The sequence below is a fragment of the Lonchura striata genome, chromosome 1 (assembly GCF_050655825.1).
Source record: "Lonchura striata isolate lonStrDom1 chromosome 1, ASM5065582v1, whole genome shotgun sequence".
Classification (NCBI taxonomy): Eukaryota; Metazoa; Chordata; class Aves; order Passeriformes; family Estrildidae; genus Lonchura; species Lonchura striata.
In genome coordinates, this window is record NC_140703.1 from 93,575,415 (window position 1) to 93,593,008 (window position 17,594).

At 35.3% G+C, this 17,594-nt stretch overlaps 1 protein-coding gene across 1 annotated transcript in view; it reads left to right on the plus strand.

Moving 5' to 3' along the window:
* The window catches only part of TUBGCP3 (tubulin gamma complex component 3), a 48,653-nt gene that overhangs the window by 20,323 nt on the left and 10,736 nt on the right, over positions 1-17,594 (plus strand). Inside the window, exons 7-13 of the mRNA XM_021545531.3 lie at positions 2,264-2,382; positions 5,471-5,596; positions 9,074-9,142; positions 12,714-12,846; positions 14,138-14,304; positions 15,673-15,783; positions 16,177-16,285. Of these exons, the coding sequence (XP_021401206.1) occupies positions 2,264-2,382; positions 5,471-5,596; positions 9,074-9,142; positions 12,714-12,846; positions 14,138-14,304; positions 15,673-15,783; positions 16,177-16,285 (834 nt within the window). The remainder of the gene's footprint in view (positions 1-2,263; positions 2,383-5,470; positions 5,597-9,073; positions 9,143-12,713; positions 12,847-14,137; positions 14,305-15,672; positions 15,784-16,176; positions 16,286-17,594) is intronic.

The window sequence follows — 17,594 nt, forward strand, 5'->3', positions numbered from 1 at the left end:
TCTTAAACCTGTTTTTCTTTAGATTAGCATACTGTTTACAGTGGTTATATTTAGAACAAGTGACATAAAATATTGTCAATAAAATAAAAAATATATAAATATAGACTCATGAAATCACAGAATGGTTTGAGTTAAAGATCATCTTGTTCCAACTCTCCTGCTGTGGTCAGGGACACCTTCACTAGACCAGGTTGCTCAGAGAGCCATCCAGTCTATCCTTGACCACTTCCACGATGTGTATTTACAAATACTAATATTACAGCTTCTCTGGGCAACCTTTGCAGTGCCTCATCTGCCCTCACAGTAAAGAATTTCTTCCTAAATTCCTAATATTGCTGATTTATGTCCATGATTAAGTGCCTATAAACTTGAAGCTGATGTCTAGATCTAGTCTGAATTTACACAAGTGCAACTAAAAAGGAATTCTTTAACAGGTGATCTCTGAGGCAGCTCTTACTGTAAAAGGAAGTAAGTTCTGAATAAGTGAGCTCATGGTAGATGTTGTCATACCATAGCACCGTTACTCTCTGACAAAGGAAGATAAGAGATGCAGACTTTTGTTTGTGGTGGTTTGTTTTTTACTTCCATACAAGTAAGTGTGGCTATTAAGGAACTAAAATATAGCCTGTCTGCCAGCCTCTGCATCTTTGAGTAGCAGTGTACAAAACAGTGGCTTATAGATCAGAGTTGTACTGGTGTATCTGAGGGCAATAGTTGGCATTTAGAACCTAATTAACAAGATTGTTATATGCAAGATGTCTGTGTGTATCTATGTAATGTGAATATGTGTTTTATATATATGGTAAATTTAATATATACAGAAATAGAAAAAAAGAAAAAAAGTAGAAAAATTAGTAGCAAAAAGCATAGGAAAAAGAAATAGAAAAACAAAATCTAGCACTACCTCTTAATTTATTATACTGATTTCTATAAAAAGCAATACTTGTACTGTTGAGTCAGCCAGCAGCTGTGACTTTGGTTCCTATGTGGGATGGATATAAGGACTGACAGTTGTCTTAAATGTAGTCACTTGCTGGTGTAGAAATAGAAGTAGGACTGCGCATTCAGAATATAGAAATCTATTGTCAAGATGATACATTTCTATGAATATTAAATTCCTCTAATTTTTTTCTTCTAAAGTTGCTTGCTTTTATTTTGAAGTTTTCTTACTATTACATCCATACACAGATAAAAAGGCACATTGTATGGCTGATGTTAATACTTGTATTATTTATCAATTAAAGAAATGTGCACTTGACTCACTACTTCACTACATTTCACTAAGAAGGACAACCTACAGTCATGCACATCTTATTGTTATGGGGAGGAGACTGAATTTTAAATGGTATCTTAAAGTGAAGACTACTTATACTGAAATAAGAGTAGAATTTTTTTTTTTTTTTTTTTTTTCTGGGAAAGTGGATTGTTGGGGAGGCAAACTGACAAGAGTAAGAGTACTGTCTGAATTGAGAGAATCATGTTGTAGCATCTCAATTTCTGGTTAGTGGTTGTTAAAAATGTTTAATTCATGAAATCGTAAATGAATTTACAAAAGCAAATGGTGATGGTTTGCCCAGAAAAGATGGGGATAGTTTCAATGGCCTACACAATGCCTTTTTTGATCTTATCTTCCCTTTAAATTTATAAATACCTTACATCTCTAACACAGTCTAACCTCTGACTAGATGTAAGAACCAGAAGCAAACTTTACACTTAAATATTTTCTAGCTCCATAGCTGTTATGTAGTCTCGTTTGATCAGTTTTCTCACTGAGCAGTGGCATATGTAATTGAAAGCCTTTATGAAACAAGCAGTTCTTCCTTTTGGATTAACTGTTCTTTTTCTAGGTGAATGTAGAAGAGGTTATTCTGTAAGTCTATTTAACAACTTCAACTGTTTGTTTAAAGAAGATAAAGTTACTGTGGTGCTTGCCTTAAAACTTGCATTGGTGCATCAGAAGAGATAACAAGTTTAGGAACTGGCCACCGTGACAGTTAAAATAAGACATGCCCTGTGCCATACAAGCTGACTGCTCTGAGAGAACCACAGGTTGCCTTTGCCTGCCTTTAATGCTACCTTGGGCTTTCCTGTCAGACTAAGGGGACCTAAAATAGTTCTTTAGCAGTTACAATCACAGCATAGGTTTTATAGTTTTGGGGTTTTTTTGGCTATGCATCTAAATAGCTCTTCAAAGTTGTAATCAAAATCTACTGTCTCATCAAGTCTAAACACTTTTTTTTTGTTTTTTTTTTTTCTTTTCTAGGTTCTGTTGAAATAACGGAAGCAAATCTTGTAAGAGATGTTTTATATGTCTTCCAGGGAATAGATGGCAAAAACATCAAAATGTGCAATTCTGAAAATTGCTATAAAGTGGAGGGAAAGGTACTGTATGCTGGCTTGTATTTCATATGTGAGCAGAGAAGTATATAGAGGAAAAATAGCCATGAGAAATGTTTAAAAAAGTTAAAACATTATTACATGTCTGTATTCCTTCTACCAGCTGTTTTGTTTTATTTTGTGCTGGTTTTGTTTGTTTTGTTTTTGGGGGTTCTTATGTTAATACAGCAGAGTAGTTTCAACAGTAGTAGTTGAAAATCACTTGGGTAGATTAGATGTAAGAACCAAAATGTAGCATTTCACAAGATGTGAATAGCCTCCCAACTTTTAATCAAGTAGAAGGACTTGTAAATTATGGCTTTGAAGACTTCTGTCAACATTTATCCTCTCCAGTATATAAGAATTAACATAAAACAGATGTAGGCATTTTATTGCATTATTATTAAATTAAATAGCTTGAGATATGGAATGGATGCTAGCCACTTGATGTTATGGGCTTGGTTACAGTTAGAAGTGACTAGATGCAGATGACCTAGAAAAGAAAGGACTGGTGGTAGAACTGAAGAAAGGTTAGATGTGAATTGGAATGAAGACATCAAATGGGGGACAAAAGAATAGAAGAGATGCCTGAGAGACTTCGCTTTAAGGTGGTGATTGGGTGATTGTGTGATTGGGTCAGCTGACCAAAGAACAAAAACTGGTGCAAGTTGCTTTAGCATCTTCACATTCAGCATTTAGACAGTACAGCTTCAGAGTCCAGTTTCTGCTAACTGGTTTCATATTCTTGTTCAGATGGAAAGACAACACTTTCAACTATTACTTATATTAAAAACTTGACTATGACAATATTACATAGTCTTTAAATGGTGGGGAAATTACTTTTGGGACTTTTCTTGTGCCAAGAGCATGGAAGACAGGTCTTAATGTTGATACCTGAGCTCGTTTCCTTTTTTTGCTTCATAATAGTAGCAAAAAGTGAAATGTTGTAGTTGTTCACCATTACTTTACAATGACATTTACAACTGTTTAATGGAGGGATAAATGGAAACACTTAAATCCTGTTAAATCTTATTAATTGACAGATTGCTAATAAACATCCACCTGTAGATGATGCAAAGTTTGTAATTCCTCAGCACCTTCACCGAGTAAATTATATTCCATATATGAGTTTATATATGGAAAAAGAAGGGTAGCGTAATATATTTTTTGAGAGGAATGTGAAGAAAACTTAGTGACTACAAAATTGGCAATGGGTTTCATTAGTTTTCTGTATAGCTTTCATATCCAATAGGCTGGTTTGAGGTCAGAAGCTGTTTTACTTGGAATTTGTAATTCAGGGAATTTAATTACTGACCACAAGCCAGCTGAATAATCTTTGCCTGAGAACTGTCTTTGGTTATTTTTGTGAAGTCGGTTATCTTCCATTCTTCCTTACTTGCACTTGGTCTGAGTTACCGGACCCGGTGAAGATGGGATTGTCTGACCCACTAGAGCTGCAGCTGGAACTTCTGACAAGGAGGACCAAGATTATACCTCCTCTACCTGTATTGACTGCACATTAGGCAAAATAGTCAAAGCATGTAGTTCTCCCTCAGATGACCATCTCATTGTACACAGCCTGGGCGGTTGGGTTTTTTTTCCAGAAATAAACACATTTCTAAGGTGCTATTCTTGCTGAAATGTTTCCTAATCTTAGTGTTAATATTAGGTCTGGTGGTCACATTCAGCACTGCATAAGATAGCAGCTTCTGATTTGATCTAAGACATACAAATGTAGTAACATCAAGCCAATTTTGCATGTTCCTCATTTAATTCCAGCAGATGTGTGTTGTGCTCGATGTTTGCCAAGTACTCTGTACTTGCAGAATTTTAAATAGTCCTTATGTCATCTCTTTGGTTTTAGCTGTGGGCAGGGTTTCTGTGTCCAATTATACTTGTTTGTGCTGGAATTTACCCTACAGAAGTTGTTCAAGAAGTTAAAGCTGTACCTCTGTGGGTAAGCAAGAGGGCTAGGGACTGAACTGTGGTCTTACAACCAAATGCTGCAGCCTGTTTCAAGCCCACACTGGCGTGGATAACACACTCTGACACTAATTGTTATCTTGGAGAATGCCTGTACTGTTAACTAAAAGGTTTAATGAAGGGAATTGATTTCTACTTCTTTGGCAGCTTAACTTCTTGGAACAATTCTTTGCTTTGGTTTCGACTGTTCCAGCTGGCTGTCAAAGTTAAAATTTCTTGTAGAGGTGGGATAAGCCCAGTTGCTGTAGGCGGAAGTCAGTCTCTGTCTTGTGGTCTGTTATCAGTCAGATTGTTTGGGGTTTTTTATTCAATGACGTTTTGAATGCTTGATGGTAGTGCTCCTGAATAATATGGTGAAATGTGGGAGAAGAAAATCTCAAGTAGGAAGTGTCTTATCTGTTGATAATTTAGAGCAACAAATGTGCTGATTCATATAAAAACAGTAGTGGTAGCTAAATAGGGTATTGGGACTAAGGCAGGCTTGCAAGGTGAGTGAGATACTAGAAGAAAATCAGAAACAGACTAGAAGAGTTCAGGACATATGATTAAATAACTTATAAAATCTGGATTTAATCTTGGAAATTGGGTTCCACAAGTTTGTGTTCCTGATGCCTAGTCAGGCATTGGGTAATTTGTTTTCTATTGAAGGTTTCACATGTAGCAATTACTAATTATTTTGTCAAAGCTTTTTCATTAGTTTCAGTAATTAACACCTCTGCTACAACTCTCATATTTTCAGCCTTGCTGATTGTCAGGATAGCATAGAGTCCGATATTGCAACATGAAAATGCAGATTTCTTCATTTTTTCTGAAGACTATTTTGTTATTTCCGTAATTTCCTAATGTAAAAAGAGCATATGAATACTGTTACATTAAGATTTCCAAAAGAGAAGGTCTCAAAGTTGCTAATAGTTTGTTGCTGCTGCCTTTTCAAGCACGTGTGTATAAATATAATGCTAATTACTTGGTTACCTACTCTTTTGTAGTATCTGTACTGTAGAATGTAAAATTAACTGTTTCTGAAACTGGCTTTTTAAAAAGAAAGGAACCAGTATTGGTGGTATAAGGCAGATTTGACTTAATTGCAGAATTGTTTCTGTTAACTTTATAGGTAAGCTTATCCAAGTCCCTCCGAGATACTACAAGTAGACTTGCAGAGTTGGGGTGGCTACATAACAAAATAAGAAAATATACAGACCAGAGGAGTTTGGATCGTGCATTTGGACTAGTGGGACAGGTGAGTCAGCTAGATAAAACAGTCTAACTACAATATTTGTTCTTATTTGGCTAAGAAACTACTGAATAAATGCAATGCTAGAATGATGCATAAACTTTGGAGTTTGAATCATTCATCATTTGATTTACTCCTTTTGTGGATGCTGCATTTGATATGGGTCATAGTTAGAAGGCAAGGAAAAGGCATTTGTCCTTTCTGGTCTTAGGGATTTGCCCCTGTAATTTGTAGCTGGAAACGCTCATAAATTCCTTTTCTTAATCTCAATTTTAAAAAAAAACCTAATACTTAAAAATTATTCATGTATGTCATAAACAAAAATATTTCTTAAATAGGATGATGTCATCCCTGAGGTAATTAATCACAAATTCAGTTGTTAGTGACCTGTGTAGGAGACATTTTTGTTAGCTATTATTGATGATCATGTGTTCATACTACACTAGCTTACATAAAATGCAAGTAGTCCATTATCTTCTGCCCTTTCTTTTGAATACAGCATCAAAAGAATATTAATTTTTGTTTTCATAGGTTTCATCATCATGATTTATAGTCTACAGTAACTTCAATGCTGCTGTAATACCCAAAACCACATTTACTGCTAAGACATTCCTGTTTCCTCTCACTTGCTCCCTCTGTAAAACTGGATATTATCCCTTCTGAGTCGACAGAAATGTTATCCTTGCCTCTAGCCATAACATCCTTCCTAATCTGCCAAGAAATTGAAGTGCTTCTCCCTTCAATCTAATTTTTCTTAAGAGGTCAGTAGAGACACTGTAGTGCTTCCTACTTTTCTAATGTTTTATTCTGTTCCATTCTGTCTATTATTCTAAGTTACCCTTCTAGTTACATATAATTATTTTTTTACTGATCCAGTGGTGATTTCCATGTTTTATATGGCAGTGCTAGTGTGTATGCATTTTCTTTGGACTCTCCCCCTTATATCTGGGTGAAGTTTTATTCTTTAGCAGCTTTCTGCTTGTGATTATTTTTACAGACTCTGGCTTTAATCTTCAAGTTTAAAGGGAGAGAAAGGGGAGAACTTTAATTCTTCAGTGAATTTAAATGTGCAGTATCTTGGCTTCTGTATGCAGGTTTCATATCCTGTGCAGAAGGCTGTGCAGTTAAGTTACCTGAATCTGCATAGCTAATGCTGCTCATTTTGCTTGAGGCAAGCACTTGTATATATTTCTAAGACATAAGTGTACAAATACAAATTTATATTCTGCTCGTACTGTTAGTATCTGGGCACAAAGAGTATGCCTTCATGCTCGGCATAGCTTTTATAGCGGAGAATTTCAGGTGCTGCACACTGCATTAAGGGATTTAGCACGACAGTATATATTGATATAAAACATCTTTCACTTAATGTTCTGAAAATACGATTGTGTAAACTCCTGTTTAAACCAGGTGTAGAATAAGGTGTCTGTCACCTCTTTTATTATGTTTCTGGTGACTGGTTTTACCACACGAAATGTCAGGTATTGGCATTAGAAGTAGACATAACAATGTATTACACTTTATATTTTCCTACCTTTGCTGATTAATTCTAAGTTTTACTTTATCCTCAGAAAATAAGAATAATTAGCAGTTAACTATATTTTTAGCTTGTACTTTGGTATTTTGCCCATTTAGATCCAATTGAGTTAATGAGCATTTTAATTTTTTTCTCTTGAAGCATTCTGTTTTCTTCCTCAATTCTCTTTTGCAGCAGACCAAATCAGAATTCTAGGGTAATGTCCAGTTTTTCTGTAACAGTTTGGGAGGCAAATGTCTCTGGTTTGTGATACGGGAATTGGTACTGGATGTAAATTTTAATTTGTAAAGCTTCTCTGAAAAATTTGTGATCAGTTGGAGTCTAAATCCTTTTGGCTACTAAATCATTAAAGTCAGTGATTACTATTCTTTTTGAGCAGAAAAGTGCCTTTGGATTGTTTTCTTAGAGGCTCTGCTCTGCCCTCTACCTTGGCAAGTGTCACTTTAATAGGTTCAAAAATTCCCTGGAGAAGCAAGTGAGAAGAAATGAAAAGTGGAGTTACACATAAAAGGATTTCTTTTTGCCCTTCAGTACCCTCTGGAATAAAATGAATGTCAAATTTCTTTGTAATTTACAATATTGAGTTAAAGAAAGGAACCTCCTCTCCTTAAAAAAGATACAATGGTAAGATTAATGACTCTTTTTTTCTAGGCTTCTTAGCTGCTTAGCAGGAAAGAAGATTTATTTTCTTTGTGCTTCTAGAAATTATTTCTGCGTTTTACATACTCTAGTGAATAAATATTTTAAGTTCTTGAGTTCTTTCTATGATGTTTTCCTTTTTCCAAATTCTTTTGACTGTAATTTTTAAAGGTCTTGAAGGGAAACTCCTGGGAAATTTCCCATTTAAAAAATTCATCAAAATAGACATCAAATTCATTAGCTAAGAATTGGTTAGAAAGTTCTGAAGAATTTTTGTGTGTGCCTGAGAGTATTCTCCCAAGAAACCAAACAAATAAAAAACTTAGGGCACCTTTTGGGGGGTTTTAAAGTTTTTTTCACTTATTCCCAAATTAATGAGCCATATTTTTAGTTCTGTTTTGAAAAATGTGTTGCAGGCATTTTTTTAGTGTGTATGTTAGGTTAAGACCATTACATAAGTAAAGCAAGGCCTCCTCCAAACCATAAACTGTGGAAAATATTTATGACTAAACCAGTATTGTTTCAGGAATTGTTTCTAAAATTTATCTTGGTTTTTAAACAACCTAAAGTAGCTGTGCTTAGAACTGTTTTGCAAAGGAGAGTTTTTGCTTTAGTTACATCCTGAATTAACTTCTGCACATTTTACAGATTTCTGAAGATAGACTTCATGTTGTTCATTTCTTCCATGTCGAGTGAAGAGTCATATATAACTGTGAATTGATAAAAGGTCAAAATTTTAGAGTACTTGATCTGGCAGCACTTAGTGGGAGATTTTTTTGAGCATTGTTTTCTTGTTCATGTCATACAGTCTATACTGTAAATATAATATACTGTAAATATAATGCCTGACTTTTGTGTTCTTTTGTTAGAGGCCTTCCTGAAATTTGAACTCTGTTACTTCACTGCATACTGCATCTTACATGATTATTTAAAAAAATCTTCAAATGGGTCATGTTTTAATTTGTACATCCCTGTGCTAATTATTGTTGCCATTACTGAGATGATATATCTACTTGAGGAGTTACATTTGTCATAGTTTAATATGTTGATAGAGTTAAGGTAGCAAGAATCAAGGTCACTTAGTAATGTGTATAAATTCCTGGAAAAGGTATGTGGAGCTCCTAGGGAAGTACTTACACTTTGGCCATTTCTCCGAGAATTGGCTTTTATACTGAAACTTGTAGAAAGATTCCCTTCAGGAAATTTCTGACTAGGTTGGAAGTGTGGTGATAGAATTAAATCAGAAAGATTTCTCCTGATTACTTTTCCTTTTTTTTTCTTTTTTTTTTCTTCTCTTTCTCTTACAGAGTTTTTGTGCAGCCTTACATCAGGAACTTAAAGAATACTACCGACTTCTGTCTGTTTTACATTCTCAGGTAAGTTAAGTGGTGCATATTCAGCATCACTATTTTGTTCTATGTTATCTAAATATCTCCTAGAAAGATAATACCTACCTATTCTGGTGGAATGTAAAGGATGTACAGCAATTTCTGTTGACAGTGAACACAATTCTCTGTACATTTCTTGCTCTTTAAATGTATGTGCCTTTGAATATTTTTCTCTTAAGAATTCACTGGTATTTGATGTGTTACATAAGCAAAGAATACAATGTGTATTTCTAAGTTTGTCCCTGTTTTGCATCCTTTTTGTCAGTTTCACCTTGCATAAAATCTTTGTCGTTCAAATCCCAAACAATGTCACACATCCTTGAGTGGAGAAAAAACCAGTTCATATTTCCAGCAGTGCATGATTTAGCAGCTAGTAATAACAGTTACAACTTCTTTCTGTGTGGGGCGGTTTGTACATTTTTCTTGTCCCTTTGTTTTCTGACAGTAAAGACATTTGTTCTGCAGATGTTTCAATGTTTTACTGTTTTCCTGTAACATATAGACCAAGTCAGTGCTGATAATCTTGCTATTTTTCCACAAATGTTTGTAGATATGTGCATCTAGATGCTGTCTCTAAAATAAAATAAGCATTCTTCTACTTGCCTTTTTTTAAAAGGAGTTTTCAAAGGGCTCATTACTTGTAATGGTGAAAAAATTATTCTGAGAATTGACCTAAAGCTAAATTATACTGCCTCTTAAAATTCTAACTTCAATAAAATCTTTATAGTTTGTCATAGGCTTTTGTTAATGTTTTCAAATCATCTGTTAATGTTTTCAAATCATTCAAATCAACTTGCAGTTCTTGAATGTTCTTGACTTTTGGAATATTGTTATATATATTTTTTGCTTGTTTTTCCTAGCTATTATCCAGTTATTCCTTTTGTAATTACTTCTTGCTCTGTCCAAAATGTGTTTTCTCTCTTGGTTTGTTGATGCTTTGATTTTTCTTCTCTAACTTCTAAAACTTCTTGACCATGAAAATAAGTGACTACTTTAAGATGCAGTTTTGTCTACCTTTCCTGCCCCATCAAACCTTGCAAAAGGAGGGATGTTGCAGGGTGGGAGTGAAAGCCTGTATGGAGAAAGCAAAAGTTCTGGGGTTATTTATTTTCAAACTGCATTTGCCTTTGTGGTGGTTGACCCTGGGCAGCAGCCAGGCACCCATCCGGCCTCTTGCTCCCCCCTGTCTCTTAAGGAACAGGGAGAAAATAGAAGGAAGACAAAAAGGCAAGTCAATCAACTTAGTGAGTTTAGAAGGGGAAGCAAAAGCTGTGCGTGCAAGCAAAGCGAAGTAGGGAATTCATTCACTTCTTTCCTTCAGCAGGCAGATGTCCAGCTGCTCCTGGCAAACAGGGTCTCAGGATGCTTAACACTTTCTTAGGAAGACAGACTCCATCATCACAAATATTCCTATTTCCTTCTACTTCCCCTGGTCTTTTTTTCCTGAGAAAGCTTTTTGTCCTCCATAAGCTTGGAAATGGTTTTCCAGTGTTAGTTGCTATCCCAAGGAATGGAGTCTCACTGGTGTGTAGTTTTATGGCTTCTCCTGAAGAAAGGCACGACATTTGCTTTCTCAGGGTTGTCAAAAACCGCCTCTAATTGCTGTGTAGCAGAAATAATGGAGAGTGGCCTTGCAGTGACATTGGCCAGCTCCCCTCAACACTTGTTGGTGTATCCCATCAGGTCCCATAGACTTAAGCATGTCCCATTTGTTTGGTGTACCCTAGCCTGATCCTTCTGAACTCGGTCTTCCTTGTTCCAGACTTCTCTTCTTATCTTGATGTGTGGTATCCCAGCAACAAATCTCACTGAAATACCAAGGCAAAAAAGGCATTAAGTACCTCAGCATTTTCCAATTTTTGTCACCCCTCATGTAGCATCATTCAGTAGCTGGGCACACATTTTTCTCAGTCTTAGTTTTATTGGTGTTCTTATTGTTGCTCTTCACACTCCTTGCCAGATTAATCTTCAGTGTTAGAGTTCATGAGTGCATTAAGCATGTTGATTAAATGCATTTTCATAGGGAAAAGTCAATGCAATCTTGGCATTGCTTTGCTGCAGCAGAGACTGGAGTTTCTGGGGAATCTAGGTCCCTCAGTACCTAACTGAAAGGGTTCCCAGAGTCATGTTACATTTGGATTTTCAGAAGCTCCTGGCAGCTTTCTTTCCCAAAGACATGAAAGAAAGGACGGAGATCGAGCAGTGGAGGAGAGATTCTTTTGTGTCTTGAAAGGTGGAAGGGCTTGAAGGTCACACTGCGGAATGGGCAAAAAACCTGTACCTTTTAGCTTCTTGAAAACAGAAAATTAACTTGAAATTGAGTGTATGTGCTGTTCAGGAAATTGTACAGGCGGCCAGCTGTTAACTGCAGTTCTAGAGAGCAGTATAGGCATAGAACAACAAGAATCTTGTCAAAGCATTCTGTACTCTCTTTGTAACATTTTATTATGTGTTCAGTGATTCTTCTGAGCATGTTTCTGCACTAGAGTGTGTAATCCTGAGCATACTGTCTCCTATTCCATAAGCATCTCTGGTCTTTTTCTTGCAGGCTGTTTTCACAATGTCAGCCCAGTTAAAATGCAGTTCCATGATGAAGATGTACCATGTCTTCCCTAAAGTCAAAGAGTGGCTCATGTATCTCTCTTATCATTGCTGATTTCCAAAAACACCAAAGAAAAATCCCAGACATGGACCCAGGAGCATTTGGAAGCAAATTAATTTAACTGGCTCTAAGGCTGAACTTACTGTGGATGACACTAGCCTTAAATTAACATGTTGCATTTGGCTAAAAGAAGGTGCTAGATGAGAAAGCACAGAGTGATTTGCTTGTAATATACCAGAAACAGAATATTTTCTTTGAGACTGCCTACTTGAACTGCTCCAGGAACTTGCTTCTGTATTCTTGTGTTCTCATCCTGCTTATTCCATCCGACTTGTATAAGATTTACATTTGCACCTTGGATCAAATACTTAGCTTTTATTTTCCATGGTGTTGGAAGATTCATGATAGTCACATTATGATAGAGTTTTTTTACTGTAGCTTTTGAAGTTTGGTGTTTTTTTTTCAATGTAGCAATTCCTTAGTCTTACTATAAGGTTAATTTAAGTTCTGATGGCTTCTGGAGGAAGGCATTGAACAGAATTTATCACATATTGAACTAAAATAAACTGCAAGTGCAGTAATAAAAAGTTTACCTCCCGCAGTCTGCCTATCCCTTAGATGTTTTTCTTTACTCTTTCTTGAGTCTGTCTTTCAGGATCTCTTCTCTTTTCCTTTGCTCTTCTCTCTTTTCAGGACTATTACCTTGCTGTCTTTAACTTTCTTGGTCTTTGTGCTTTGTCTACCTCATTGCTTATGCTTGTCTCTGTTCTTTTACCTGTGCTCAAGTTTGTTTCTACTAAAAATTGACTCTCAGGTTTTGGCCCAGTGATTTGATGAGAGAATACGTAACACTGGGTATTTCAAGAGTATTATTAAAAATCTGACTTTGGAACAAATTATGAAGCCTGAGTTCTGCCTCAGTTCTTTGACATGTCTTTGTGTTTCTAACTTCATCAGTTACAACTGGAAGATGATCAGGGTGTCAATTTGGGACTTGAGAGCAGTTTAACACTTCGTCGTCTTCTAGTCTGGACATATGACCCCAAAATAAGGTTAAAGACCCTTGCAGCACTTGTTGATCACTGTCAAGGTCTGTTGCACATTAGTTTAATATTTCTGGGGATGTTATATAACTTTGGGCTGTTGTGCATGCTAGAGATGGGTGTCAATAATATTAGTGCTTGTTTAGACTATTTTTCTCTTAGAAAATTTCAAGTAGGTAGTTCAAATTCTCCCTCTTTTACTTTAAAATGGCATGACAAATTATAGTGCTGTGTTGATACATTCAGACTTGTTACTTTTTAAAACTAGAATGTGCTCAAAAATTCAGTTTTAAGCATGCACTTTTTATGTTATTTTCAGTTACTTAAATAATTTTTCAGAGAATGGTACACTGAAAAGGCTCTACTAATATGTTATGAAATGGTTGAATTAGTTTCTTCACTATGTATGAGTATTATGCAAGTTCTCTATATATGATGACATAGAGGAGGCATTAGTAACTTGACTTCAGACTCATGTGAAACAACAAAACTTTGCAAATCTGCAAATATTGTGATTTTGGTAGCAATCCACAAGAAGATGCTGAGGAGAGTCATGTTGGAATTTATCAGAAATTTGCCCAGTAGCTGGCTAAGCTGACCAGCAACTGATGCTTCTCTCTGATGGTACTTCAGATTTATGAGATTGTAGCCCTTTGGGTTTTCTTTTTAGAAAAAGCATCTGTAGCCAAAAGCCTACAATCCTTGCTTTGTCTTAATTACTGGAATTGGTAGCAAATTTTTTTTTAATGGGCTTTACTTTTAAGACATTCATGAAAATTTTGAGTTGCATGGCCTCTGCTGCAAGGAGGCAGTAGGCTGTGGAGCATAGCAGCAAAACCAAATATTTGGTATATTTTTCAGCATTTTTTTTTGACAGCCTCTTACTTTTCAATTTCAAGAAGACAGGAGATATTCCCTAATGGGGTTATGAGGGCAACTATAACCAAGAAACATGAAAACTGTGTTTGTGTTCCTGTATGCACACAGAATATCTGAGAGTGTCAAGTACCAGGAGAGAAGGAAAACATTCTAAGGCTCCTTTAATGCTTCTCTGGAAGTGTAATATCAACTTCTGTGTGTGATCTGATGCCTCAAATTTTGCATTCCTCTAAGCTGCCATAAAGTAGACAGAGAACTCTGCTTAATGCTTTAGTGAGATTAATAATTAATGCCTTAAAACCTAGGAATTCCCTGTTAGCAAAAAAAAAAAACTTTTGCTACATTTTAGAATTGCTGTTTAGCAAGCTCAATGTTGACACATTAATGGCTGCTAAAATTAAATGGGGGGCATTCAGTTTTCCTTCAAATGTTTCTGTTCCTCTCCCTTTCTTCATACAGGGAGAAAAGGTGGTGAACTAGCCTCAGCAGTTCATGCCTATACGAAAACAGGAGATCCCTACATGAGATCTCTGGTTCAGCACATTCTTGGCCTAGTATCCCATCCTGTACTGAACTTCCTTTATCGCTGGATTTATGATGGAGAGCTGGAGGATACATACCATGAGGTAACGTATATGCTACAGTAAATACTTCATCTTTTTGCATTGTGGTGTGATAATCTATGGAAAACTTAGAGGAGAATTTGAAAAGTAGAGTGAGATGAAAATGTGTAACATGAGTAAGCAATACATACAATGACAACCTGAAATACCACTCTCTTCATGAATTCTTCATTGATTTGGTATCTGCATGTTGCAATGTATTGTCTTCAACTACTCATATGCTAGGTCTGGTTAGTGGAGTCAGAATGGTGTACTGACAGTATGTCCTTGTTTCTGAAGACAAAAAAATTCCTCTATATCTTTTCTTGTTTACTGTGACAACAGAAATATATGCTGAGTTCTTTGTAACTTCAGAATGCAAGCCTTGTATTTGGAATGAAGCTCAGAATATTTTTCTGTCTGCATACTGTTATCTTCAATAAATGAGTTCAGTCTGTCAAACTGGTTAGAAGAGGTTTATAGTTCCAGAATAGAAAAGTTATTTGTTCCAAAATAGAAAAGTTATTTGTTGTAACTTCTGTAACATCATGTTCCAGTAATTGTCCTTTTTCTTCTTGGAAATATTTTGTATGTTTTTCTAAATTCTCAATGCTCTCCTTTCTCATATCAGTACAATCTTTTTAAAGTGATTAGATTTTTTTTTTTTTTGTTACAAGCCAAAGAATAATTTTTTAAAAATTAGTTGAATGCTTCTGAGACAAATCTGAGTAATTTTACTCGAGAGTCAGATATGCTATCTGTTTTCTTGGAATGTCCTTCTTTTGGTCAAAATTTGAGTGACAGTGACAGCTGATCTTTAAGGTCAGAACTGTGTAAAATGTATATGAATTTTTTTTAGGAGTGTAAAATACACTTTTTTTTCCCAGTTGCTCCCCAGATATGAGGTTCTGTCTTTTTTGGATTTTATGTAGTTTGTTAGCTCTAACCTCTGCATGTGCACTGGAAAGAGTCTTCTTAATATTGGAAATTATTGTTGGATGTTGTCCTGATAACTAAAATTTTAATATGGTAGACAGTTTTGAATAAAGGCAATCAGCCATTCTTGGGAAAAATGGTGTTTGGAGTCAGTGAAAAAAGTTTGTGTCCAGAAAATGGGTATATTGTTTAAAAATATATAAGGAGGATATAATCCATCCAAACTTCACTTTAACAAAACTAATAAAGTAGTTTTAGTATTTTACAAATGAGGGGATTCTCTTATGAGGAGTTGAGAGACTGTAACATTTGATCACCGTATCAATTGCAAATTTTTTTGGGGGTTGTGCTTTTTTTTTTTTTCTCTGCATCTGTAAAATAGGAGGAATAATAGGTGAAACTATAGGTTAGAGATTACATTAATCTTTTTATTTAAATATTTATTTCAATCTTCAGTTTTTTGTAGCTTCAGATCCTACAGTTAAAACTGATCGGTTGTGGCATGACAAATACACTTTGAGGAAATCAATGATCCCATCTTTTATTACAATGGAGCAATCAAAAAAGGTATGAATCTAAAAGTTCATCTTCTGATTATTTTTTTGCCCTGTGCTACTATTTAGATTTCTATTGAGAAAATAAAGGCAAAATTTAACAAAAAATAATCTTCTCTGGAATTTTAGAATTGTTTACTGATGAAGGCTGTAGGACTGTTTTCCCTTCTATTCTCTAAATGTTAAACTTTGAGGATATCTCAGGTAGGAGGAAAAGAAGTTTGTGTTTAAAAACTTTTCATGTTAGCATTGCTATTCTGGATTGCTGTGGTAGGGGTTGTGAAACTAAGAGCACAGAAAGATGACAAAATGTCATGTTGTCTTGGTGGTTGTGGATGGCTGCCTTGTTTGTTTTTTTTTTTTCTTATAAACAAATCACTTTTTAAAAAATCCTGGTTTTGTTCAGGTTCTTTTAATAGGAAAATCCATAAATTTCTTGCATCAAGTTTGTCATGATCAAACTCCATCCACAAAGATGATTGCTGTTGCAAAATCTACGGAGTCTTCAAAAGATGGTACAGTATTAATATTGTTCAGTATCTCCCTTTTGAACTGACCTTCCCTACTATATGTGGTTTAGACTGTAAGCTGGATGGTAGGATGGAAAGGAGTACAAAAATCCCATCTGTCCTAAAGTATAGATAATTTAATGGATACTTGTTTTTTACAAAAGATGTATGTTGATGCATGTGTATAATTTTCTCAATTTGATAGGTTTGCTGGATGATTGTTAATGTACTTAATTTAGAATGAAACCATTCAAAAAAGTTTGCCTTTAGCTGCTTCGGCTGGGGTGGGAGCAGGGATATTCTTGAGTGCTGCAATAAGAATTTAGTATGTTTGACTTCTCATCAAATACACTCCATCATACAATTCCATTATACTGAGTTAATTTTGTGGTTGAAAAATAAAAGTGATCACTTGTAAGTAATAGAATAAGCAGTAAGAACAGAAGCCTTTCTAGCCGTTCTGTCAGTGTGCTATATCAATATGTCAAAATGAAGTATGTGGAAGGTTAGTGAAATTCTTTTTGAAGATTACTTACAAATGGGATTGCCAGTTGATGAACATGGAACCAAAACTTAACTGTTAAATTCCTTCAGATGATTTTGTTTTATTTAGAATAGATCTCAGTTTTAATGAATGGGAACTTCTATACCATTTGTGGTTATTCTTTGGTGGCATATTTGTTGCAATGAATTCAACATTGTTCTGATGAAAGGTAGCAAATAATAAACATCTAAACCAAGGAGACTTTATGTCAAAATACTAAGCAAAGAATATGTAGGATGCTGCTACCTCAGAGAAAGAACAGATTGCTGCCTTCTGGTGGAAGTTGTATTTTGCTACTGTAACTTCTTTTGATAACTTGTTTAATATACCAAGGATATAAAGTCTTAACTGTTGAGATATAGCTCACTGGAATAAGTTTTCTGATGCTAATCTAAATATTTTTCTGTCAAATTCTTGTTTTCAGAAAACATACTTTTTAACATTTTATAACATAATATTGCTTACATACAACTTTAAAGCTTGGGTATATGAGGTTGTTTGGTTTAGATTTGTTGGGGTTTTTTTCACCTCCAAATAACCTTGGATTAGTTTTAATATTAACTCTTAATAGTGTAGACTTCTAGCATGAGTACCTCCATGAAAAATGTTCTAGTGATAAATATCTGGAAGAGTATGTCTTCTAATAATGTGAATTTTGTACAGTGTTCAGTGCTTGCTTAGTCAGAGATAAGCTTAAAGTGCAGAAAGGGGTCAGGGTTAAGTGAATAAGGGCTGTAAATGCATTTGAACAATCATCTTGCCAGCTACTCC